The 26,699-nt window shown below is 41.9% G+C and overlaps 1 protein-coding gene and 1 long non-coding RNA gene across 4 annotated transcripts in view; one reads left to right on the top strand and one right to left on the bottom strand.

Annotated features, from left to right (window-relative positions):
- Dlp (glypican dally-like) overlaps positions 1–26,699 on the bottom strand; it is a 137,139-nt gene that overhangs the window by 5,003 nt on the left and 105,437 nt on the right. The window contains exons 1-5 of one of the 3 annotated variants that reach the window (XM_076443705.1): positions 10,931–11,230; positions 8,952–9,122; positions 3,809–3,951; positions 2,336–2,584; positions 305–509 (exon numbers count right to left, since the gene is read on the bottom strand). In XM_076443705.1, coding sequence (XP_076299820.1) covers positions 305–509; positions 2,336–2,584; positions 3,809–3,951; positions 8,952–9,060 — 706 coding nt within the window. In that variant the 5' untranslated portion in view covers positions 9,061–9,122; positions 10,931–11,230. Of the gene's footprint in view, positions 1–304; positions 510–2,335; positions 2,585–3,808; positions 3,952–4,635; positions 4,771–8,951; positions 9,123–10,930; positions 11,231–26,699 lie in introns of those variants that run through there. The other 2 variants (XM_076443704.1, XM_076443706.1) reach the window with 2 other exon arrangements.
- LOC143218500 (uncharacterized) lies at positions 19,316–25,159 on the top strand. Its single transcript, XR_013011088.1, has 3 exons — positions 19,316–24,694; positions 24,818–24,914; positions 25,064–25,159. It is a non-coding gene; the product is annotated as an uncharacterized LOC143218500 (long non-coding RNA).

The following is a 26,699-nucleotide window of genomic DNA, read 5'->3' as shown; positions in this document are numbered from 1 at the left end:
ATGCTGCAGCTTTATCTAGGCGTTTCCGGTTAGCGCGATTACAAAATCTTTTAGACAAAAGTTTCTTAAATCTGACAGAATGCTTTTTACGTAAAACAGTAAAGGTCACCTTGACTTTTTCAAATGGCACCATATATAATAATAGAATAAATTAAAGAATAATAATAGGATGCTGTGCCAGGGACGTGTTTACGCGATGAATAAAAGTGGTCAAGTGGTGTGTGACGAGACGACGATCGCATATCGAACGGCGCGGCGCGCGAGCCCGTAATTACCGTGGAACAATAGACGGGGAATTACTCACCGACAAAGTGATTCCATTCAGCGTCCAGAGCCGCGTGCTGGGCCAAGCAACCCTTCATCACGTTGGTACACATGTCGCCGCACGCTAGCACGTTCCCGGTGGTCCCACTGCATGACGGGCAGACTGTCATTCTGGTGATCCCGCTGCACGACGGGCAGACTGTCATTCTGGTGAATGCAGCTGCACAGTCCGTCGACGGCTTCAACTGCAAACACAAAACAATTTTCCAGCTGTCCCCATGGTTGAGCGCGACAAGGAGATACGCCGCACCTTTTCGAGTTACGAGGTTCGTTACGAGCTGGAGCTGTTGAATCGGCCGGCCGAAAAGATAGCTCGTCGCACGAGACAACTATTACTCGTCACCAACGGGTATACAGTAGAGAAAGTGACGCGTTACCCAATGGGCAACTTGGGCAAATAGGGCCCCAAGCAAAAGGGGACAAACCAAGATCCAAATTCTACATTTTACTCGTAAAGTTATTTAGTTGGGGTTAGAGGCCCCGAAATTCTACTTTGCCCAGGGCCCAACTAGTTTATAATGCGCTACTGTTCTGTATAGAATATGTCCAGTGCGTCAGTTTGGAGTTGAACAGGTTAAAAGTCCCTATCAGTGGCGCGTTACCCAATGGGCAACTTGAATAAATAGGGCCCCAAGCAAAAGGGGGCCCCGAACACGAACCAAGATCGAAATTCTACTTTTTTCTCGTAAAGTTATTTAGTTGGGGTTAGGGGCCCCGAAATTCTACTTTGCCCAAGGCCTAACTAGTTTGTAACGCGCTACTGGCCCTATGAAGGTGGAGTTTTTAGTGGATATTAACTCTGACCACCTCCAACTTGGTTATCTCGAGAGTCCACGCTCTCTGGAATAGCCAGGGGTAGGGCGTAAAATCATAAAGTTATTTAGTTGGGATTGGGGGCCCCGAAATTCTACTTTGTCCAAGGCCCCAACTAGTTATAACGCGCTACTGTTCTGTATAGAATATGTCCAGTGAGTCAGTTTGGACCTGAACGGGTTAAGAGTCCCTATCAGTGGCGCGTTACTCTATGGGCAACTTGGATAAATAGGGCCCCAAGCAAAGGGGTCCCCGATCACGAACCAAGATCGAAATTCTACTTTTTTCTCGTAAAGTTATTTAGTTGGGGTTAGGGGCCCCGAAATTCTACTTTGCCCAAGGCCCATCTAGTTTGTAACGCGCTACTGGCCCTATGAAGGTGGGGTTTTTAGTGGATATTAACTCTGACCACCTCCAACTTGGTTATCTCGAGAGTCCACGCTCTCTGGAATAGCCAGGGGTAGGGCGTAAAATCATAAAGTTATTTAGTTGGGATTGGGGGCCCCGAAATTCTACTTTGCCCAAGGCCCAACTAGTTTATAATGCGCTACTGTTCTGTATAGAATATGTCCAGTGAGTCAGTTTGGACTTGAACAGGTTAAAAGGCCCTATCAGTGGCGCGTTACCCAATGGGCAACTTGAATAAATAGGGCCCCAAGCAAAAGGGGGCCCCGAACACGAACCAAGATCGAAATTCTACTTTTTTCTCGTAAAGTTATTTAGTTGGGGTTAGGGGCCCCGAAATTCTACTTTGCCCAAGGCCCAACTAGTTTATAACGCGCTACTGTTCTGTATAGAATATGTCCAGTGAGTCAGTTTGGACTTGAACAGGTTAAAAGTCCCTATCAGTGGCGCGTTACCCAATGGGCAACTTGAATAAATAGGGCCCCAAGCAAAAGGGGGCCCCGAACACAAACCAAGATCCAAGATCTACGTTTTTCTCGTAAAGTTATTTAGTTTGGGTTAGGGGCCCCGAAATTCTACTTTGCCCAAGGCCCCAGCTAGTTATAACGCGCTACTGACTAAGTGACCAGCCCGCAACGGAAGCGTGGGCAATAGCGTAGTAGAAGGGGAAGGTAGAGTGGGGACACACAAGTCTTAATCCGGTGACTCTGGTCGCGAGTTGACTTGTTATTCTTGATTAACAGGTTAAGGAGAAGAAGTGGAAGAAGAAGGAGAAGAAGAGATCGAGTCTCACCGACTGCATGTTTTTCAGGATGTCTGCACCCACGGTCAGGGCCTGGCTAAACGCCCTCGTCGCGACGAACGATCTCTTGATCTGGACGCCCAGTTTCTGAGGAACGTCGCCGAACGGCCTCATCTCTTTCATATTCTCGCCCACGCACTCCAGATACTTATTGTCGAAATCGTATTGGCTGTTCAGGACCGTGAACATCTTCAGGTAGAGCGTGTTGAAGAAGTTGTCCATGGCGTCGTTCAAGTTCACCTGAAACACAAACATAATAATAAACTAACTTCTGAGAATAAACTAACGAAACGGCGATGTTCTCTGCCAGAATGAATAAGCACAGTCGAACAGCTGGCGCTAAGAAAGTCTGAGCTATGTTTAAAATTTCAAATCTCTGGCTCTCATCGGGAAGTTAGTTTAAAAACAATTGTAAAATTTGTACCGGACAAACAAACAAACAGACAGACAAGAAAGCGAGCTAATAAAAACGTGGTAAAATAAAGCCGAACGTGGAGAAGGACAGCATGACAGTGGAGTGGGTAGGCACTGGACAGTGATCGCGCACTGGATCGCGGACAGTAAACGCGGCTTTACTGTATTCTGTTATATTCCGGCTAGAAATTCCCTATGTGTACGTAGACTGATGTATCGCGTCTCGCCCCGCGGAATAGGAGGATTCGAATTTATCGAGGATTCATCGTTTCCTTGTTTCCTCGTTTTCTTTTTTACTTCCCCCCGTTTCGATGCCGCGCCGACTCGATAATACGCCCGCCGGATTATTCCTTCGATCGTGGCACGCTCGAATGTTGGCCAGGATGAAAAACTATACAGTGGAAATATCGACGAACTCGTATAATCTCCTCGGACGATCCTTCTTTGTTTCCCGTTTTCGATCGATCAGCGGTAATAACTTCGTTCGTCTCGAGTGTTCTCGACACGCGAAACTAAATGCCCTGGACGATCTTCCGAGACTAATAACAGCAAGAATTCTCCTTCATTATTACTGGACTGCGAATCTTTATGCTTTTTATACTTTGTATTTTTTTATTTTCTACTTTTTTGAATGGAACGCGTAGTGGAGTGACGCGGCGAGGTGTAACGGTTAATATTAAAATCTTTTTTTCTCCTAGACGCACAGTTCTTTTTTATAATTTTTTTGTTCAATATTGCACTGTGATCCAGTTCTCAGCTATGTTTAAAGTTTCAAGCCTCTAGCTCATCGGGAAGTGATTTAAAATTCGATTACAAGATTTGTCGCATACAGCGACAACTCGGCAAGCTAATATAAGAGCGTGGTACGTAAAAATGCTATAATTAGGGGTGGACGGGGGTATCCGAAAATTCGAGTCTGTCTTACCGAAGGAACGATATCTGTAACCACAATTGCCAACAGCAATGAGATGCATCGAACCCTTTCTTCTTATAGTTTATCAGCAACGAAAGCCTAATAATGCGAATGAATGAAAACAAAGGAAAACTCACCGTCCCCTTGGCGTAATAATTCTCCAGTTCCTTGAACAGATCCGTGAAGACGTACGAGTTCTGTTCGTAGAGCATGCCGTAAGTCTTCTTGAACATTTCGTGGAAGCTTTTCTTGCTGTCTGCCAGCAGAACCTTGAAGAAATCTGTAAAAGAAAGAAGAGGGAAGCTTGTCCGTTAAACGCTATATTAGATATGTCACGAATATTATCATGGAAAAATCTAAATTTTTAACCACGAAAATCGACGTTCGATCGGATCGTTTGGTCCCAGTGTGTCGACGATGCCCTAGAGAAGAAGGCCGCGTAACAGCAGCGTGTAGCGGCTGTGTTTTTTTCCCCGCCGAGTTAAGTTTTCCACGGTGAAACTGGGGAAAATCGTGGCGCGACCCGCTGTGAGAACAGACGGGCAGGTTCGCAGCACGAATTAAAATCTCTGACAACAAAGTTCAGCGCCGGTGGTTGCTGGCGCGCGTACAAAGCACTTGGGGTTCCCCTTTTCGCGCGGAGTGGAACGCGACGCGGCAGCGCGGCGCAGTCTGGTAGCTTTTTGTTGGGTGCGTCAACGTAGCCGGTAACACCGGCGACGATTCCCGTCGCACAGAGAGGGGGCTGGCTCTCTCGCGCTCTCTGTTCTCCCTGGCGTCGTTAAAAGGAATTTTAATCACATTCTTCGCGGCTGAAGCGACGATAAGAACCGGCCTCTCGGGGCACAGAGATCCACGGGGTTACGCGTCGAGGGTGCCGCGCGCGCGCGACCGCAATTGGGGATTCAGACGAGGAATGGGGATGATGGGGTTTGGGAAAAGCCGCCGCCGACGACATTCTTACCCAACTTCGCCTCGAGTGTTCAACGGCTTTTCCTTCCGGCGACAACCCACCGACAGCCGATCGGTCGATAATCGACTGGATCTTTTTCTCGCTCGTATGGGCATCGTCGGACTGAACGAATCCAACGGGGGAAAAAACGTGGTCGGCCCCATACCGAGACACAGGGTGCTGCTGGTCGCTCGGCGTACAAGGGCGGCTAATCAAAGACTCTTTTGGATGATTACTGCTCCGATCTCAGCTCTGTCTTTTTCCAGCCGCACGGAGAAAGTCGTGATAGTACAGCCTCGGATTGTAACTAGAAAGGGACTAGAATCTTACTAGAAAAATGGATCGAAAAAATGGGTCTGCGCCACGTCGTTGTTTGACCTTATACGAGCATATTCTGAGCTGGTTGAGGGCTCATTCTAAAGAGGAAGAAGAAGGGACTTAATATCCCGTTACGAAACACTGTACTGTACATTATACCATTATAATGACGTGATTTTATTTGCTTTCCAATATTTAACTATGTTCCACCAATCCGACCATCTTGAAACTTTTTTTTATACGTTAGATAAGCAACAGAACATTGTTCTTGAATTTTTTCGAAGTGATCACTCGAAGGGTTGCTTGCAATTCCCACCCGTAAGCAATTAAACGATTTTTTGCTACCCTTAATAATTTGATCACGATGGTGAAAAAATGTATGATATGAAGCAGGTAAGTTCGAGTATTTTCGTTTCTTTTTTTATCCGGATAACTTAATTAACAACCGAGAAAAAAAATAATACAGTTAAGGCTATTTACCCTGATATCATCCTTATACGAAGGGTTAGCGACTTAAAATTTTAGGGGGTTATCTTTCAACCTAAAACCATTGTTTTCCACATAATATCAATGAAAATTGTGGGTGGGGGGCCGCTGGACCAATCTTAGTCTGCTAGGCCCTTTCATTGAAATCGTAGGGGGCCACCTCTGAAGCAGTCCTTGTCGGCTGCTTCTCGCTATTTACTCTCTTTCCCTTTCAGCCGGTGTTCCACAGCGGTATCTGCCTCTCTCCTCGTCGTCCACTTTCCGAGCCGGTTGCTCTCTCTTCGTCTGTCGGCGGGTCGTGTCGCCGTACTTGCATCGCGTCGAGTGGAGAGCAAAGTGGGCGTAGGTAGCTAGATGCGGCTAGGTAGCTACGGTTCAAAGGGAAGCGCGCGTCGACCGTCGGAGAAACGGTGGCGGTCGGCTGCAAGGTGGAAAGGGTACCTGAAGAGCATCCCGCACCCCCTGCTACGAGTCCACGGGGAAAGATCGAGGCTCGAACGAAGGGGAGACGCCGCGCCGTCAATGGTGTGATATGTGTGAGAGCGTGTGTGTGTGTGTGTGTGAGTTGCAGGTGCTGCCGCGAAGTCGCGCGCCAAAGAGTAATTTCGTTAATGAGAATCGTTGGGGACCGGAGATTTTCACAGTGCCGCGCTGCCTCGTGTAATTTTCACCGCGCGATGCCCGGAACGGTCACCGACACGCGCTTTCCTCTTGAACGGTCTACAGTCGATACGAATTATATCGTACAACTACTTAAGGGGGTAGTATACCCTCGATTTGTAACTAGAAAGGAACTAGAATCTTACTAGATTTTGGGTCGAAAATATGGGTTTGCGTCCAGACGTTGATTGACCTTATTAGAACAAATTGTGGGCTGTGTGAGGGCTCATTCGAAAGAGGAAGGTTAGACGCAGCGCGCTTTTCTCACGAGGTTAACGAGATAATGTTTATATCTAATAATATGATGGCCCAAAGTAGAGAAAAAATCTAGGAAAAAATCCCGCAGATTTCAATGAATTTTCTGTCTCTAATAGACTTTTTTGGCTTATGAGATGAGAAAGGCGCGCTGCGTTGAACCTGCCTCTTTCGAATGAGCCCTCACACAGCCCACAATTTGTTCTAATAGGGTCAATCAACGTCTGGGCGCAGATCCATGTTTCGACCCATTTTTCTAGTAAGATTCTAGTTATTTGCTAGATATTTGCTATTTACTAGAATCTTACTAGAAAAATGGGTCGAAACATGGATCTGCGCCCAGACGTTGATTGACCCTATTAGAACAAATTGTGGGCTGTGTGAGGGCTCATTCGAAAGAGGAAGGTTCAACGCAGCGCGCCTTTCCCATCTCATAAGCCAAAAAAGTCTATTAGAGACAGAAAATTCATTGAAATCTGCGGGATTTTTTCCTAGATTTTTTCTCTACTTTGGGCCATCATATTATTAGATATAAACATTATCTCGTTAACCTCGTGAGAAAAGCGCGCTGCGTCTAACCTTCCTCTTTCGAATGAGCCCTCACACAGCCCACAATTTGTTCTAATAAGGTCAATCAACGTCTGGACGCAAACCCATATTTTCGACCCAAAATCTAGTAAGATTCTAGTTCCTTTCTAGTTACAAATCGAGGGTATACTACCCCCTTAACTGGCGCGGATGCAGATCGAAGTTTCGATCCTCTAGGATCAATAGTTGCGGAGATATGGTCGCTTAAAGTTGAGCATATTTACACAGTTTGTAGTGACGCCCCGATCTGTCAAAAATGCTCAACTTTAAGCGACCATAACTCCTCAACTATTGATCCCGGAGGATAGAAACTTCGATCTGGTACAAATCTACTGGATTACATACCAAATACTTCGTGATTCGTAGTAGAAGGCACAAATTTTGAGTCTGGTAAAGTAAAGATTGCCCCAAATTTTGTATCAATCTATTAACCAGTTGATTTCCTTTTCACAAAATCTTTGTGACTTTAAATATATTAGTTACAATTTGCTTCAGAATGAAAAGATAACCTGGAAATCTAAATATTAAAATTGCTACTGATTTTCTCGAAAATGAACTTGGGCCACTTTCAAAATATACTTTTCCTATTAAATATGTTTCTTCTATCGATCGTATTTGCCGATAATAAACTTTTTAATGTTTCCGGCGTTTTCGTTTGCGACAATTAGCAAAGTTGCTTTATAATTCGTAATAAACGATCGAATCGTTGCGCCGAAAAAACATTTAAAAATTTATTATTTTTCCTATTAACTTAAAACTACGTTTTGCAGAGAAAAAGGAAGTGTTCCCGGATACTTTTGAGCGGCAGTGTATACTCCACGGACAGTGGAACTACTTAATAAGGAATCACCGGGAGCCCCGCCTTTCATTTTCGAGCACGCGAGCGTTTCGTTTAATGTCGTGTGTGTGTGTGTGTGTCTGTCGCGCGGGTAGGAGGGGTTGGTTCAAATGGAATCAGGTTGAATTAGTGATGGGCACCATCGACTAAAAACTATCGACTAAATCGATAGTATTCAACTACTATTTTCAGTCGACTGATTTTTTAAACTATCGACTGAATTTAGTAATGGTGGGGTTACTATTTTCATGCTATTTTCAGTCGACTGTTTACACGTCGCCATCTTGAAATTTCAAATGTCAGTGTCAGACGATGAAACGAAAAGGTTAGAAATACATAATTATGACAGGACGTGCAAATATGCAAGTAATGAAATATGTAATAGATATTTCAATACTTTCATTCATATTGGATGTTAAAATCTTATTGCTATTTATGCAATATAAACTATATATGTGATATAAATAAATTGTGTACATTTATATTTATAACGTAGTGTATGAATTTATTATTAAATAAAGACAAAATCATTCAATCACGAAATTTAATATCTCTGCACTGTCCCATACTGTCCTACTATTCATTTAACAAGCGAACATCGAGAATAAGAGTAAATACGAGAATAACCTGTAAACGACTGAAAACTATCGACTAAATTCAGTTACTGAATCAGTCGCTTAAACTATCGAGCTATTGGTTGAATTTTAACGGCGGATGTTTTGAATAAATTTTATAAGATTTACTATCAAATACATTCACTCATTAGCGATTTCGAATTATTAAAAATTTATTTTTATTATTATTAATTATTTAATTATTGTCTGGTATATTTACCCCAATTTACTCTTACTGTGCCTATAATACTAAGTGAGCACTGCAGTACAATGCTGTAAGAGTGAGTGAGAAATGAGATCTATACGTAGGCATAGACTATAGCCCGCAATCTAGACGTATAACCACTAAAACGAAATTTCAGTCGACTAAAAACTATCGACTAAATATTCGATAGTATGTAGTAACTAAATAGTAATTAGTCGATAGTTGAATTTAGTCGATAATGCCCATCACTAGCTTGAATCAGTGGTTGACAGGGTTACGGGTGTTTTCACACACGCGAATACTCCTCTCGGGATTAAAGGTCGGGAAAGCGATTAAAATCGTGAAAGTCTAAGGAGGTACTCACTGTGGAACCTTGTCCCTCTCGTCGACAGGATCTGATGCAGTCGTTGCAGAGCGTCTTTGGTGTTTTTCTCATGTTTGTTACGTGCCCTCTCCTGCAATCTCACCTCCATGTCCGCGGAGCAACAGACCTCTCCGCCGCTCCTCACGCTGCCGCATATTTTCAGTTCCTTTGCTGGAAAAACGAATGGAAAACGAGATTAAAACGAGCTCCACGGCCGCCCGCCCGCCCGCGCGAGCTGCACCGCCTCGGTTCTTTGCTCCACTACCTCGCGAGGGAAAATCAACCTTTGCATCTTTTCCCAACCAAGGATCTCAACGATCTCCTCACTCCGCGTTTTCTTCCTCCCTTTCCTTCGAACCTGTATTATATTTTCCTCCTCACGATACGTTTTCTCTATTTTACTTTTCTCCCTGCTTTTGTTCAATAATGTTGCTGGTTTGCTCGAAAGATCAATGGGGTGGGATGCTCATAGGGGAAAAGTCGGGAAAAAGGTGTTTTCAAAATTTTCTGCGAGGCCTAAGTCGTATTATAATGTTTGCAATTAAAGTTTCATAACCTTAAAATGTCAATTCAGTTCAGTTTCTTACCAAACAGTGGTGTGGCGTTGCAGGTTGCAGCAGCGAGCTGAACTGCTACACTCCGCAGGCCGCGGGTTCGAATCCCCTCGTGGTAATTTCTTTTTATTTCTTTTTTACATGTAAAAATGCATTTTCAATGTTAAATAGATTTTAAATATAACATTTTTATTCGTTAAAGGGCGAATTGAAAATCATATCTATTATTTTATGGAAGAAATACTAGATCTATTAATACATACACGAAAGATAATAATTATAAAACAATAATAATATTAAAATAATACATAACAAACAACAAATATTAATACAAATACAAATACAAAATCGATAAAATACAATGAATAGTCGCTTCCTGTAGTTTTGCATAATATAAAGAATATACGTCACGTAGAGAATAAATATATAAATCAAATACAATACGTATAATGTTCAATTGGTCCTTTATCGAATAAAAATATTTATTTAAAATCTATTTAACATTGAAAATGCATTTTTACATGTAAGAAAAATGTTTAAAAAAATTACCGCGAGGGGATTCGAACCCGGGGCCTGCGGAGTGTAGAAGTTCAGCTCGCTGCTGCAACGCCACACCACTGTTTGGTAAGAAACTGAACGAAACTGACATTTTAAGGTTATGAAACTGTAATTGCAACTATCTCGAGAACTATTGAGTGTATTCAATGAATGAATTGTGGGGTATTTTAACTAAATCCGTGAGGGACAGGCTGTGCGGTCTCCTTGTCAGTCTCACACGCCGGTATTTTATACTATTTAAAATCTATTTAACATTGAAAATGCATTTTTACATGTAAGAAAAATGTTTAAAAAATTACCGCGAGGGGATTCGAACCCGGGGCCTGCGGAGTGTAGAAATTCAGCTCGCTGCTGCAACGCCACACCACTGTTTGGTAAGAAACTGACATTTTAAGGTTATGAAACTGTAATTGCAACTATCTCGAGAATTATTGAGTGTATTCAATGAATGAATTGTGGGGTATTTTAACTAAATCCGTGAGGGCAGACTGTGCGGTCTCCTTGTCAGTCTCACACGCCGGTATTTCATACTATTTAAAATCTATTTAACATTGAAAATGCATTTTTATATGTAAGAAAAATGTTTAAAAAAATTACCGCGAGGAGATTCGAACCCGGGGCCTGCGGAGTGTAGAAGTTCAGCTCGCTGCTGCAACGCCACACCACTGTTTGGTAAGAAACTGAACGAAACTGACATTTTAAGGTTATGAAACTGTAATTGCAACTATCTCGAGAACTATTGAGTGTATTCAATGAATGAATTGTGGGGTATTTGAACTAAATCCGTGGGGGACAGGCTGTGCGGTCTCTTTGTCAGTCACACGCCGGTATTTTATATTATTTTCGGTATACGTAAGTCCCTCGTACCCTCTATCGTTGGTTATCAGCCGGAGATATTCATCGAATCGCGACACTCGCGTTTTCCCCGGGACTCTCCGGCTAGCTGGGCTCTTGAACGACCCTGCCACGGCCGCAGACGACAACCACGAAGAGGGTGGGGAAGAACAGGTCGGTATCCTGTCGTTGGGGTGTCGCTGGTGAATGCAGCTCGACACGGAAGGAAGCTTGTCGCGACGGAAATCCCGGCGTCTTAGCGACGTCAAGACGCTAACAAACGGTGCACCACGGCGCGTCCCATGGCGTCGCGACGCCTAGAGTCTCCTGTCTCTGCCGGTACGTGTGTATATGTATGTGCTTACTCGGGCTTTGCGCGTTGCAAAGCTCCGCCGACGAGGGTCGTGTCTCGTTGTCTGGTGCAAGGGGCTTTCAATGGTAGTCCGTCAAATGCCTCGTCGAGCTTCCGCGATGCGTCTCCCTCGCGTATAGTTCTCCTTTTTCGCATCCGCCGCGCCGTCTTTCGAGCGACTTATCTGGAGTTTATCCAGAAAAATTCAGATTGTGCGAAGTAATCGTAAAATCCCCAATATCATCGTTTAGATTAGTATTTTAATTCTGTTGACAAGAATAATTCTAACCTATAATTGGACATATTAAATCCAAATTGAATCTACATATAACTATATCTATAACATCGAACTTTATTAAAATTTGAATCTTGAACATATCAAAATATTATTATATTAAATTTGATCTAGTTTAATTGTATTAATTGTATTAACAAGAATAATTCTAACCTATAATTGGACATCGAACTTTATTAAATCTTGTGTGAATCTTGAACATATCAAAATATTATTATATTAAATTCTATCCAGTTCGATTGTATTAATTGTATTAACAAGAATAATTCTAACCTATAATTGGACATATATTAAATCCAACTTGAATCTACATATAACTATATCTATAACATCGAACTTTATTAAAATTTGTGTGTGAATCTTGAACATATCAAAATATTATTATATTAAATTTGATCTAGTTTAATTGTATTGATTGTATTAACAAGAATAATTCTAACCTATAATTGGACATATATTATAAATCCAAATTGAATCTTCATATAACTATATCTATAACATCGAACTTTATTAAATTTTGTGTGAATCTTGAACATATCAAAATATTATTATATTAAATTTGATCTAGTTTAATTGTATTGATTGTATTAACAAGAATAATTCTAACCTATAATTGGACATATATTATAAATCCAAATTGAATCTTCATATAACTATATCTATAACATCGAACTTTATTAAATTTTGTGTGAATCTTGAACATATCAAAATATTATTATATTAAATTTGATCTAGTTTAATTGTATTAATTGTATTAACAAGAATAATTCTAACCTATAATTGGACATCGATCTTTATTAAATCTTGAACGATTTACATATGAAAATATTGTTATATTATTACATTCTATCCAGTTTAATGGATTTATTGAGGGGAAATAGAGATTTATTTTCTTTCGCAGAATGTTTAACACTGCAAAAATAATATGAAAGTAAAATTCTTCTAATGTTCTCACTGTTTTAAATGGCACCTACTCGTTTCTGTCATAAGTGAGAACTTCCGAACGTTCTGACGTTCTGATCATTGTAACCAGTGTTGGGCAAATTTTATTTTAAATAATTAATTTAATAAAATTATATAAATAATATATATATATATAATATATAAATAAATAATTAAAATGTAATTTAAATAATTACTTGATTATTTATTTATTATTCGGATCTTATTTCTTGTATTTTGTATATATAATATAATGAACACGTGCGCGTTTTTTGTGTGCCCATAAAAAAAAATACAATTTAATTTATTATTCGTCAATACAAATAATAATTGAAATTGTATTTGTAAATAACAATTAAAACTTTATCATTTTAAATAATTCTATTTTAGAGACTTGCTCAAATAATAAATAATTATTTCTGCTTTTTATTTGAATATCCGAATAACAAATAACTTGTTATTTAAATTTCTATTTAAATGATTATTTATTTAAATAAATTTATTTAGTGCTCAACACTGATTGCAACGGCGAAGAAAATCGCACGGCAACGGGTTAAACGTTGAAGAACTTCCGTCGAGTGAATGATTGTATTATTATTATTACGTGCTAGCGAGGGCAATCACTTGCCGATTGGTCGGCAAAATAATCTCTGTACTTGGAGATTGAAATTGCATTAAATAAAAAAGAAAAACAAAATCACTTCCGATCAGTCGAGAACGTTTTGCATCGATCTGACGATGTCGGGACGAGTGGCTGCGGGAAAAGAGAGAACAGATGAAAGGGGATGAGGATGGATGGTAGGATGGGATGGGGGGAGGTGGCAGCGGGGGTGGGAAAGCCCAGGCGACACGGTCAATCCCGCGGAAACGGATTACTTTTACGCCGCGTTTGAAAGTTGGAAAGGACGAGCCGCTCGCGAGGGGATGGAAATAAAGGGGGAGACTGGCTGGCAGACTCTCGAATCGGAGCCGGAGGTACGGCAGTTTGACGGGAAGTTGCGATTGGTTGGAAATTAGCTCGCTTAGACGGCGCGGCGGCGGCGTCTATGGGAAATATTGGCGGATAAGGGGTGGAAGCTGGCAACTAATTGTAAGTAGCAAGAACCGTGTAGCGTCTCTAGATCGATGCCACCGTTTCTCATAATTCCTTTTTTCGATCAGGGGTGCGGCTCTCGAATTTAACTTTTGTTATCGATCCGTCCCCACCCTCTCTCATCACGACGTACCGCTAAATCGCGAGCTTCGTTCGGATCTAATCCTGTTTCCTCGGGCAATTTCTTAGACAACGTTCTTCCGCCAGAAAGTCTATCAAATTTCTTTTTGAAAAATCTAAATATTGCATTTTTAAAATAGTTTTGTTAAATATTGGATCATTTAATGATCTAAAGTCTTATTTAGATGGAACGCAAGAAAGATATATAGCAATACTGGTATGAAATAGTAAGATATACATATAGAAAAGATATGGAAATACGCGAGATAGAATGAAGGGATGACTCCGAGGGACGACGTCTCTTGATGGAGTCCGAAATGGAACCGAATGAACAGAATACCACACCGACTGAGTTCCTTCGGTGAGAAATGGGTCAGTGCAGTGGGGATGAGTCGGAGTGGGGAGCGCTGGCGCGCGGAGTAGGGATCGCTGAACGCGATCACGTACTACCTCGGGTCGCGCGACGAGGTGTCGGTTAACATTAAAATTTTTTTTCCACTGAACGTACAGTTCTCTTTTTAAATTTGTTTTTTTAATATTGCATTGTCATCCAGTTCTGAGCTACGTTTAAAGTTTCAAGTCTCTAGCTTATCGGGAAGTGGTTTAAAATTCGATTACGATATTTGACGCATACAACAACGACAACAACAACAAAAAATCATCCCTCCGTCTGATCTCTATCGAAAGTTCTTTGATTTTTATAGAAAATTGTAGCGTAAGACGACCGGGAATCCATCCTAGCACCATCGTGCTCGGAAAAATGTTTACGACCGATCGAAAGTAAATATTCGCGATTGATTCGGTCGTGAGAGAGCGACAGGTTTGCCGATGTATCTGGCGCTCGATTGGTTTTACTCGAACCCCACCCGAGGAAATTCCATTTTCTCTTCCCATTGTCCGATGCAAAGTGTCTGGAAAATAGCACCGGGCCGAAGTTAGATGTATTTCCGGTGAATGAAAGGAAACAACTCGACTCCCGATCCCCCGGGCTCGGGGGCTTTGTGTACACTGGCTGTCGTCGCTCCGCCGATTCTCAAAACTACCGTAGATTGCGTTTACGACGACGGCACAGAGCAGACGGCACAGAACGGTACCAGAAAGTTTCGTAGCCGGTCCCAGCGATCGCTTTCTTCTTTAAACGCGCTCGAGTGGATCAAGCAACCGTCGCGAGCTGTCTCGCGCAGTCCTCGGATCCTCTTGTTCGTCTCGAGTTCGAGATCTGTCCTCTCTCTTTCCCCGGTTCCCCTGCTTCGTCGAATAAAATTCCGCTATCGTATTCTGTTAACAAGAACAGCGTTCCCGGGTGCGTGTAACGGCGTGTGCGACTGCGAAGAGTCACTCGAAAATCCGGACGCTTCTCGACCCCAGCGCGACTCCAGAATTTTGCTTTATTTCGCGCGAAATGCTAGTTTATGTCAGACGATCAAGATAGCAAGCTTGTAAATGAAAAAAAGCGAATGACCAGATTACACGGTATGTAATCCGGTAGATTTGTACCCGGCGCGGATGCAGACAAAGTTTCGATCCTCTAGGATCAATAGTTTAGGAGATACGGTCGCTTAAAGTTGAGCGTATGTCCAGTTACTTGGCGGCGCCCCAATCTGTCGAAAATGCTCAACTTTAAGAGACCATAACTTCTCGACTATTGATCATAGAGGTCCGCAACTTCGATCTGCAGATTCTCCGGGTAGAAACCTACTGGATTACATACCAAATGCATAATAATTCGTAGGGGAAAGGCAGAAATTTTGAGTCTAAAGTAAAGAGCGGCCCCTCATTTTTACCGTAATACAATCAAGAAATTAAAGATTTGTAGATGGGTTTTGTACAATGTGCATACGAAATTGCGTGTGTTTAATGTCGGACATTTCGTATGCAACACCACCTAAATAGTTTTACGTTTATTGTTATTTCTAATCCCTCTAATTTTTGAGTTTCACCCTTTCCGCGAGAACGTATCCCCTCCTCCCGTGATCCAGTGGGATCGCCGACTTCCATCTAACCTGGGCAAATTGAATTTTCGTCGCCGCGAACGAGAACGAGGTGACGGCGGCGGCTTTGTTCGGTGGTCGGCCACGCGAGAATCAATTTTTCGAGATCATCGGGTGCACCGCGAACACAGCCTTCGCCGCCGTCTTCTCGAGGCTGGGAAAGCCATTTGCGCGCGGCTTCCCGGAAACGGGCGGTGAACTAGGATGAAAGAAAACGGTGGAAGGAGAATCGAATTAGCCGGATCTGTCGTAAATTACGGAAGCTGCGCCGCCTCGGAGTTTCGCGTAATCACAATTCGTTCGGGAACAAATAAACGTTACCGCCCCTTTCGGGCTTCCTTCGGGAAAGCAGACGCCAGACCGACCACACCCCCCCCCGCTCCCTACCGTCCGGTTTAAAACTCGCTCCTCGAGAAACTTTGAAAATTTTATAGGCGAGTTTGTACGGGCTCCGCCAGCTGAAACACACATCCGATGCCGGAATAAATGAAAAATAAGAAGCAACTTCGTATTATTATTTGTTCGCGACGGGGAGCGAACCCGCGGAAATCTCTCCGGAAATATTAGATGTACAGGGTGTTTCAAAATTCCTTCAACAGCCGGAAATGGGAGGTACCTGAGATCATTTGAAGTGATATTTTCCTTTGCAAAAATGTTGTCCGCGGCTTTGTTCAGGAGTTATTAACGAAAAACACGGACCAATCAGAGCGCGACCTAGTCTATAGTCTATTGGCTGACTGTGCCAACTCGCGTCTAGGTCGCGCTGTGATTGGACCGTGGTTTTTCGTTAATAACTCCTAAACAAAGCCGCGGACAACATTTTTGCAAAGGAAAATATTGCTTCAAATGATCTCGGGAACCTCCCATTTCCGGCTGTTGAAGGAATTTTGGGACACCCAAATGTGATTCTCCATCTCAGGATCGGTGGCGATCTATAAGTCACATAATCATATGATTTTGAAACACCCTGTACAGGGTGTGTCCAATTTCCAATTTCTCGGAGAGGAGGAGACAAATGGAAAAAATGTTTTCTATATTTTCTCGTGTAGAATCATGCAGAATCGTGTAGAATCAGGACTTTTTCGAGGACTATAAAATCCCGCCTGCGAATCGTAAATTCCAAAACAAATATATTCACGAGCTAGCTCATAAAAATCGAGAAACGAGTTGAATGCCCCGAGGATTATTCTGGCGCAAAAAGATGCGCGCACTGGTGACGCCCGAGAGAAAAAGCACGAGGGGAGGAGGACGGGAGAGAAACAGGCTCGTTCGAGTGTAAAGAATCGAGTGACGCATTTAACGGAAGCGAGCGTGTTCGCTCTCTCGGGCTCCAGCTGGAAACCCCTGTCAAACGAAACGAAAGTAATTATTTCAAATGCGCGTGAACGAGTCGATTTCAGCGGGTCGCGCCTAATTTGTCGCCGCAGCCGCGCCGCGCCGTTGCGCGTTGATTTCCACGCGCGCCATACTTCTGTGCATACATATATTCTATGTCGAAAATTGAACATGGTCTTTCAGGCAGTTTCGATGACGAGTTCAAAAAATCTTTTGAACAGAAGTGAGAATGAATGGTACAATGAATTTTAAAAAAAATGTCTATACAATCTATAAAAATTCAAGGTCACCTTTAATTTTTGAAGGTCAATATTGTATATATCTTCGACTTGATAATATTGTAGCTGACGTGAACACGAATCCAACAATCTGCATTGCTGTAAGTAGACCGCGGAGCTTTATGCAAAATAAAAATTGTTTGCGTCGACTACAACAAACAAGGGCCAAGTAATAATTTCTCTTTCATTTTTTAATAATCTTCATAAGCTGCAACTGATATATTGATGTTCTTAAATTTTCTAAATTTGTCCATTGTTTTGAATTGCACCTATCCATTTTTGTTATAAATGCATAAAATCCGCAGTTTAGTTACAAGTAAAATGTAAAATATGTGAAAAATAGGTGAACAGTGTAAAATAGGTGAAATATAAAACCGTGAAAGATTCAAAAAATTCAAGAATGTATTGTTGTTTTTGATACAACAAAGTCGTTGAGGGATGAAGTCAATTTTTATCACGCTTATATTAGCTTGCCGAGTTGTCGTTGTATGCGTAAAAAATCTTGTAATCGAATTTCGAAATCTTGTAACTCGAAACTTTAAACGTAGCTCAGAATTAGACGACAATGCGATATTAAAAAACAAACTATAAAAAAAAACTGTGCGTTCAAGAGAAAAAAAACAATGTTAATATTAATCGTTACACCTGGTCGCGCGACGCTCGGTAGTACGTGATGGCCTAACTCGATTCAAAGTCAAAGAACTTACGATAGAAATGAGATAGAGCGATGAATTTTTTTTTTAAATTAAAGCTGAAACTTTGCAGAATATAGCTATCGTAGATTTTGTCACGCTGATTTCAAATCTGATCGTCAAAAATTAATGAAATATTTTTCCGCCCGTGGTAACGGAGAAACCGCATTTTCTTGAAATTGTGCAAGCTCAACGAATTTCCTCAAGGTTAAAAACCGTTCGTACCGTAATCTCCCTATTTTTCCCATATTCTGCAAAGTTTCAGCTTTAATTTTTAAAAAAATTCATCGCTCTACCTCGTTTCTGTCGAAAGTTCTTCGATTTTGAATCGAGTTAGGTCAAATATACCCACTGTGTGGCGTTCAGCGATCCCCTATATGACGCAGTAATTTTTGGAAATAGTACTAGAAATAGGCTTAACGCGTAGTCCAGTAATTACTTCCCAATCCAGGACAATAAATCTAATTTTGATCCGGGTCTTCGCGATTGCGGGCACTGTGCGTCCGAGCGACTATCGGCAAGGGATGAAAACTCGCCGGGGACTTTCCGCCACGCAGAAAATCACATTCCGTCGCCGCCTCTCTCACACACACACACACACACACATATATCCTCGTTCAATTGTCGGAAATTCCGCGATTATCGGTCGTTTCGCCGATTATATCGATCTCCCTCAACCCGGCAGATCGTGTCGAGCTTCGAATTAAATATTCACGTCGATCCGCGTCGCTTCGCATCTATTTTTGGGGACGGATGGCACGGATTTCAAGACGATCGATAACGGCCCACGGTGTGGAAACTGACCTTTCGTCTAAAAAAAAAGGAAAAAATAATCTGTGAAAATGACAGTGGAAGCAGCCGCGGCGGAATTAATCCGGGACCGATCGACCGTGAAACTCGTCGGATGAACAACGTCAGCGCGCGCGGATCGAACAAATCGATCACGCCGGTTCTCGATCTATATTTAGCGTCGCTCGAGACGTTAAATTTCAACGAAAAAATGATTTCATCAGTACTGTTCACCAAATTCAATTCTTTGTAAAATCCTGAGGTGATGGACAAATTTTACACGGACAGATTTGAAATCAGCCTGACGAAATCTATTCTGCAATATTTCACGTTGAATTAAAGATAAAAAAATATATATATAAAAGGAAATTTAAAGATGCGTTTGGTCAACTCGTATAAATTATACACGCTCCGAAAATTTCATTGAAATTGGTTAATTGGTTCACGTGTTATGATCAATCGAAAAGTGGTAGAAATTGCAATTTTTCATAAAACTGCCATTTTCACCACTTTCGATCGATTATAACTCGTAAACCAATTAACCGATTTCAATGAAATTTTCAGAGCGCGTATCATTTATACGAGCCGACCAAACACATCTTTCAAATTTTCGTTAGTGGTCGTCATTATTTTTTTAAAAATATTTTTTGACATCATTTACTAAACTAGTTCTTCCCACCTTACAGAGAAATTGAAATCGTTTTGGTCCATTCATAGAAAAGTTATTCTGATTTAAAGTGTGTTGAATCAGTTATGCTCCTTACTGTACATACGCCGAAGAGTCTGTGATTGAAGTTTCATAGATTTCGGGGGAAGTTGAAAATTTGAATTTTAGTCGGGGATTTTTCGATTCCAGTCGACTGCGGGACGTTTCCTTTCCCGTCGACGGAATCTTCGACGATCGAAACGAGCAACGATTCGAAAACGTTTCCGCCGGAGGATTTCGTTCGACGCTCGGCAAAGCCACCCCCGGGCCGGGATACATCGGGAAGGGTTATACGATTCGATTAGAAATCACCCCTCGTCGAAAAGGCTTCACCGGTGACAGCCAGATGCGCCAATTTTCTAAAGGAAACGGGAATTCGACGGCGGGGCTTGACGACGTCTGTGGAGCCAAGGGTGGCGTACGGTATAGGGTGGGGGGTAAGTGTACACGGTTGATTATCTCCGGTTTTTACGATCACGAACCTCTATCGAATGTAACGATTGGACTGCGGATTCATTTACAGCAAAGTTGAGTAGACGAAATTAAAAATTGTTGGACAATTTTCAAAATCCAAGATGCCAATATACAGGGTGGGGCGTTTATCCTTACCACCTGGAATATCTCGAAAACTAAATTCCACAGGACGAAATATTTCAAATACAAAGAGTAAGTCGAGTTTAAGACATATCAATTTTAAATTTTCATCATGTTTTCAAGGTCATTCCAAAAATGCACTAAAAAGGAGAAAATCATATTTTAGGCATCAGTGATTATATTGACGTGATCTTCGTGGGCGCTTCGCGCTCTTATTTATAGTCACTGCTGCCCAAATAAAATTATGTTCTCCTTTTCAGTGCATTTTAATATAAGCGTGGTTTTTAAAAAGTTGTATTTATAATATATTTTTTTATTCTCTACTTTTTGTCTTTCTTAAATGGAACGCAAGATATAGTAATACTGGTATGAAATAGTAAGATATAGAAACGCGACTGAGCTCCTTCGGTGCGAAGTGGGTCAGTCGGAGTGGGAACGCGTACTGGAGTGGGGAGCGCTGGCGCGCGCAGTGGGGATCGCTGAACGTGATCACGTACTACCGTGTAACGGTTAAATGTAATTGTTTATATCTCCTAAACGCATAGGCTTTTTTAAAAATTGTTTTTTCAATATTGCATTGTCATCCAGTTCCGAGCTATGTTTAAAGTTTCAAGCCTGTGGCTCATCGGGAAGCGGTTTAAAATGCGATTACAAGATTTGACGCGTACAACGACAGCTCGGCAAGCTAATATAAGCGTGGTAAAAAGAAATGGTGCAGGACGTGTTTCGATCGATGCAACGATCGATGTCTCGCAAACACCGAGGAGAAGAAGAGTGCAACGTTCCGAAGCTGGCACTCGGGGGCCGATTCGGCTCGCTCGTAAATATTTAATGGGGATTCGCGGCAGGATCCCGTAATGGCCGACGGTTGAAAAGCACGCGTGCGTTGGGGGTACCCTCTGTACGGGCGCACGGGTGCGCGGTATCATTCTACATAATGGAAAGCACGGAAGAATAACCCGCAGAGAGAAATAGTTTTGCCCGGCGGGGTGGTCGAACCGTTTCCCCGTCTCGGTTCCCGTCTCGGTTCCCGTCTCGTCGTTTCCCGCCTCGTTTCCCCGCAGTTTTTCTTCCGGCTTCAGTGGTCTCCCTCTCCCTCTCTCTCTCTCTCTTTCTCTCTATCTCTGTGTGTGATTGCATTCTGCAATGGTCGGTTCTTTATTCCGCTGCATGGGAATATTTGGCGGGGCGGTGAATGGACGGATGCCACTGTGCGGTTTTCACTCCGGGTTACCGATCGGACCGATTCGCCCCTTTCCGAACCCCATTATTCCTCGCGCTCTCGCACGCCGCAGGGGTGGTTTCACGCTTTATCGTGTTGGAAACAATTCGTGTAATCGTTCCCGCGAACAATGACGTTTCACGGGCTCGTCAAACGACCGCGGTGGTGTCAGGTTCTCTGATCGGCGAAGCGCCGCGCCCCGCCACAGCGCACAGTGCGCCAGATCGACGCGCTAGCTGTTTTCGTGGAGCCAAAAAATCAAAGTCCCCATACATGTCGATTTTTAACGGATGTACAATGTTCCTTAACCTTCAAAAAACATGATAAACACCTAATTAAGTTCATTTATACAACTGCTGTTAGGGAAATAGTGCACTTTGTGAGGTCTATATTCGTAGGACCGCCCTTTTGGGCCCTCCGCAAGGGTGGGGGTGACTGTTTTCGAGGTACCTAAGAGTACCGATCGCGCTGTGCCTCTCAGATCGGTTGCGCCCGACGGAAGGTTAAATTGTCCTTTACATTCGAGAACGATAATATCAATTAAAGTTATTAAAAACTCTCGTTACGATAAGCGTTCGAAGATCAAACTTTTCTCAGATGCGTTTTATCAGAATTTCTTTTTTTAATAAAACAACAATTTGCACCGAACAAACAGACAGACGAGAAATCGAGCTAATAAAACCGTGGTAAAATTGTGGTCACCTTAATTATTTATTTTTCTAACTATATATCAATATATATTTATAACCAAGACGCCAAAAGGCGAATCCAACGACCTGTTTAACGCGCAGCGGGACGAACACGCGAGAACCCGCGACAATGACTAAAATTTGAAGGTTGTTACAAGTGGACTCCGGTTTCGATGCATTTGTAACGAAAACGAGCAAGTGCAATTTGAAACAGTGAAAATATTAAAAGACTTTAACACCCCCTCCACCCCGCATCGTCATCCGCGCCGTCCGTGAAACGCCGGAAAGTTGGCCACACAGCCCTTCCTCGATTCTCCACCCTCGAGTTATCTTCGAAGAAAATTCCCTCCTCCAATCGAACGAAGTGGATCCAAGGGAAACAAGCCACCGGAGAGGACCGACCGCCGAGATTCACCTTTATGGAAATGCCCCCGGAATCGCTTGCCACGCAAATATTTGCCAACCGCATCCGAACTCCCATTAATTTCCCGCCTGTTTTCAATTTCGGCAAGACTGCTCTCCCCTCTCTCTCTCTCTCTTCCTCCTGGCCGCTCACCACCCCTGATCGCGAGCCACCCCCTGGAACTTCTTCCTCCGGACGGTGCAAACATTTCGACGCTCCCTCCGGCGAATCTCGAAGCCGGTTGTTCGCGCGCGGACCCATACAGTAGTCTGCGAATTAATGCGAACACACCGATATTTTTCATGTCTTATTAGTTTTTGATAGTTGGCAACATGGTAGCGGCCATTTTGTTGTACGTTCGATGAACTAGTCTGTGCTGACCTCTAAGCGTTTACTTACTTGTGTAACGTCTTATTGTTAGTACGACAGTAATGGTGTGTTTTAGAGTTATTTAAAAATTGAAATATCTCTCCTGAACTTACCAACTTCTCGACATACATGGGTTAGTGCTTTTTTATAACGAATGTTCAGCTACATCGACTGACGTATTAATTTAATTGTTATTTCTCCGAAACGGATAGACTTTTAAAAAAAGAATTTTTTTTGAATAATGCATTGTCATCCAGTTCTGAGCTATGTTTAAAATTTCAAGCCTCTAGCTCAGGGGTCGGCAACCTTTTGAGTCGGAAGAGTCAAAAATTACAATCTACAAAATTTCAAAGTTTTTAAAGAGCCACAAAATTTTTTCTTGCCAACAATAAATAGTACTCGCATAAATAAAGTTTTTTGATAGAAAAAAAACTAATCTATTTATTCATAAGAAAAAATATCTGTTTATTCATATATAAGTAGTGTTTTTCACAACAAACTAGATAATATATATGTATATTGTATATATGTACATACATAACTTTGAGAAGATAATTCGCTTCTAACTCTTTTACTTGAAACAACAAACTATACGTCACAGCCAAAGCACTGGTGAAGACGCCAAATTGTCTTGCGCCGAAAGCGAATTAAAACCTACATAGAAATATCTGACGACGGCGTCATTCGAGAGCTTCCGACGGACTGACGACAGTGACGACTCGTGTCACGGGGGAGGGGTGCGGTGAAAAACGAGTACAAGTGGCTGAGAGATAGAATCGGTGCCTAATCCTCGTTAATCAGTTCAGAACGATTTTTAAATGTTTTTTTTTTATAAAATAAATAATATTTGCGTATGGAACTAAAGAGCCGCAGCTTCACATCCACAGAGCCGCACGTGGCTCGCGAGCCGCAGGTTGCCGACCCCTGCTCTAGCTCATCGGGAATTTGGTTTAAAATCAATTGCAAAATTTGCCACCGAACAAACAAACAGACAAACAAGAAAGCGAGCTAATAAAAACGTGGTAAAAAATACCTTGTTCCATTTAAAAGAATGAAGTTGACATTTTTTTATATATGTATACTTTTACTGCATTTAAGTTTTTTTATGCTCTCTTTTCTCTCTTTCTGCTCAACTTCTCCGATCACTCTTCGACATTTCGATGAGAAAAATTACATTCGTAAACTTGAAGACGTGTCGCGGTGCTATCTGTGTTGATATACTCGCGATGGATTCACGGTGTACTGTCGGAGCGACACACCTGAATCTCGATAGACGCATCCTCGGTGTTCGTTTCGCCGGCATCGCCGGGCTTTCCTTCGATCATCGAGCGCAAACGAGTTTCGTTTTTCAGCCGGGGGGGAGAGTCGTGAAACTTCACAACTGCCTTCTTTCTTTCGCCGCCCCTGTCGCAGTTGCGCGACGACATGAGACAACACTACGTACACAGGGTGTTGGACGAATTTCTGCGACGAGCGGGATTTTCCTTTCCCATCGCCGATACCGATTTCGTAGGATCTACGAAAAACCCCTACGCTTCCATTACCGTAAAGAGTAAACATGTTTGAGAGAGAGAGAGAACCACCCCTAATCCAATTTTACAAAACTTCTTCGTCCGTGATTCTCCGCCTCTGGATCGGTGGAGATTTGTGAAAAGAAACCTGCCGCAACAATTGACCTTGACCTTGAATTTCAAGGTCGAATGTTTTTATCACGCTGCGTCGTATGGTACTCATCAGGGGGGAACAAAGGTCTGAAAGGAACCACGGGTCAAACACGAGAACCGTTCGCTTTTCCTTAAATCAAATTTTCCTTAGGTCAAAGCTTTGCTGCACCAGCGCCCGCTCTAGCGGTTACGTCGCCCCGGACAAAAAGACAAATTGCACCGGCCCTTAAGAATATATATATATATATATTTTTAAAATAAAGGTACGTATTTCTATCTTCAATAAAAATCAAATCATTTTATTTAAATTTTAATAAAAGCATTTATTTCGATAAAACAAATTTTCTATTAATTGGGTATTTAACACATCAATATTTTCCTCACAGTTACAGCCAAAATGACGCCCCTAAATTTTCGCGCCCCGGACAAAAAGGCAAATTGCCCCGCCCCTTAAAAATATATATATATATTTTTAAAATAACGGTACGTATTCTTTTTACGTTACTCTTTTTATCTTTTCGATAAAAATCACAAATCATTTTATTTAAATATTAATAAAAGCATTTATTTTTTGATAAAAGCACAAATTTTCTATTAATTGCGTATTTAACACATCAATATTTTCCTCACAGTTGCAGCCAAAATGGCGCCCCTAAATTTTCGCGCCCCGGACAAAAAGGCAAATTACCCCCCGCCCCTTAAGAATATATATATATATATATATATATACATATATATATTTTTAAAATAAAGGTACGTATTCTTTTTACGTTACTCTTTTTATCTTTTCGATAAAAATCACAAATCATTTTATTTAAATTTTAATAAAAGCATTTATTTTTTGATAAAAGCAAATTTTCTATTAATTGCGTATTTAACACATCAATATTTTCCTCACAGTTGCAGCCAAAATGTGCGCCCCTAAATTTTCGCGCCCCGGAGAAAAAGGCAAATTGCCCCCCGCCCCTTAAGAATATATATATATATTTTTGAAATAAAGGTACGTATTCTTTTTACGTTACTCTTTTTATCTTTTCGATAAAAATCACAAATCATTTTATTTAAATATTAACAAAAGCATTTATTTTTTGATAAAAGCACAAATTTTCTGTTAATTGCGTATTTAACACATCAATATTTTCCTCACAGTTGCAGCCAAAATGGCGCCCCTAAATTTTCGCGCCCCGGACAAAAAGGCAAATAGCCCCCCGCCCCTTAAGAATATATATATATATATATATATTTTTAAAATAAAGGTACGTATTCTTTTTACGTTACTCTTTTTATCTTTTCGATAAAAATCACAAATCATTTTATTTAAATACTAACAAAAGCATTTATTTTTTGATAAAAGCACAAATTTTCTATTAATTGCGTATTTAACACATCAATATTTTCCTCACAGTTACAGCCAAAATGGGGGCCCTAAATTTTCGCGCCCCGGACAAATGTCCGGGCTGTCCCCCCCCCCCCTAGGACGGGCCCTGGCTGCACTTTCGAACTGTGATAGATTATTCTCGATGATCCAATCCTCGGTTACGAGTATGTTACGTCGTTATACGATGATCGATATTATCGTTCACGTGCCAGATTATTCAGAGGGTGAAACGCATCGAAAGTAAGGCGCGACACCGTGTATATTGGTCGCGCGTTCGACGCGCGAGGGTCATGGTGTTTGCCAGAGCGCTTTTGCAGGGGTTCGGCGATTCGGGGTAGGTCGAATCTCGAGCCTGGCGAGAGCGTCAGGATTTCCCCTTTCTTCGCGCTGCTGCTGCTGCTGTTGGCACAACTATCGCGATCGTTAATTTCGATCCACCGGTGTTACCGCTTGTAGAACGTAACCGGTGGCCAACTCGCCACTATACAACAACGGTGTATGTCCATACTGTGTCGCGTTAGGCGGACTCCGCTCTTTGTTACGGACATAGGCGCGCTTTTCTCCGTGCGGCCCGACCGATCGATAGAATCGCCGCGCGAGAGCCCGACAAAACGCTTCGAAACCGACTCGTGAACGTGGCATCTCCTAAACGCGTCTTTTGTATCTTGAAAAGAAAAATGATCTCGGTTAAATTTAATATAGTAATGATTTAAAAAATTTTTTATTTATATATATATATATACATTGTATAGATATATAGATATTTATATATATAAATTGTTTATATATATACAGGGTGTCCCAAAATTCGTGAAAATCCCGAAAGGGGGTGGTTCCTGAGACCATTTCAAGCGACATTTTCCTTTGCAAAAATGTTATCCGCGGCTTTG

Source organism: Lasioglossum baleicum, chromosome 19 (genome assembly GCF_051020765.1).
Source record: "Lasioglossum baleicum chromosome 19, iyLasBale1, whole genome shotgun sequence".
Taxonomy (NCBI): domain Eukaryota; kingdom Metazoa; phylum Arthropoda; class Insecta; order Hymenoptera; family Halictidae; genus Lasioglossum; species Lasioglossum baleicum.
This window is presented reverse-complemented; position numbering and strand designations above follow the sequence as displayed.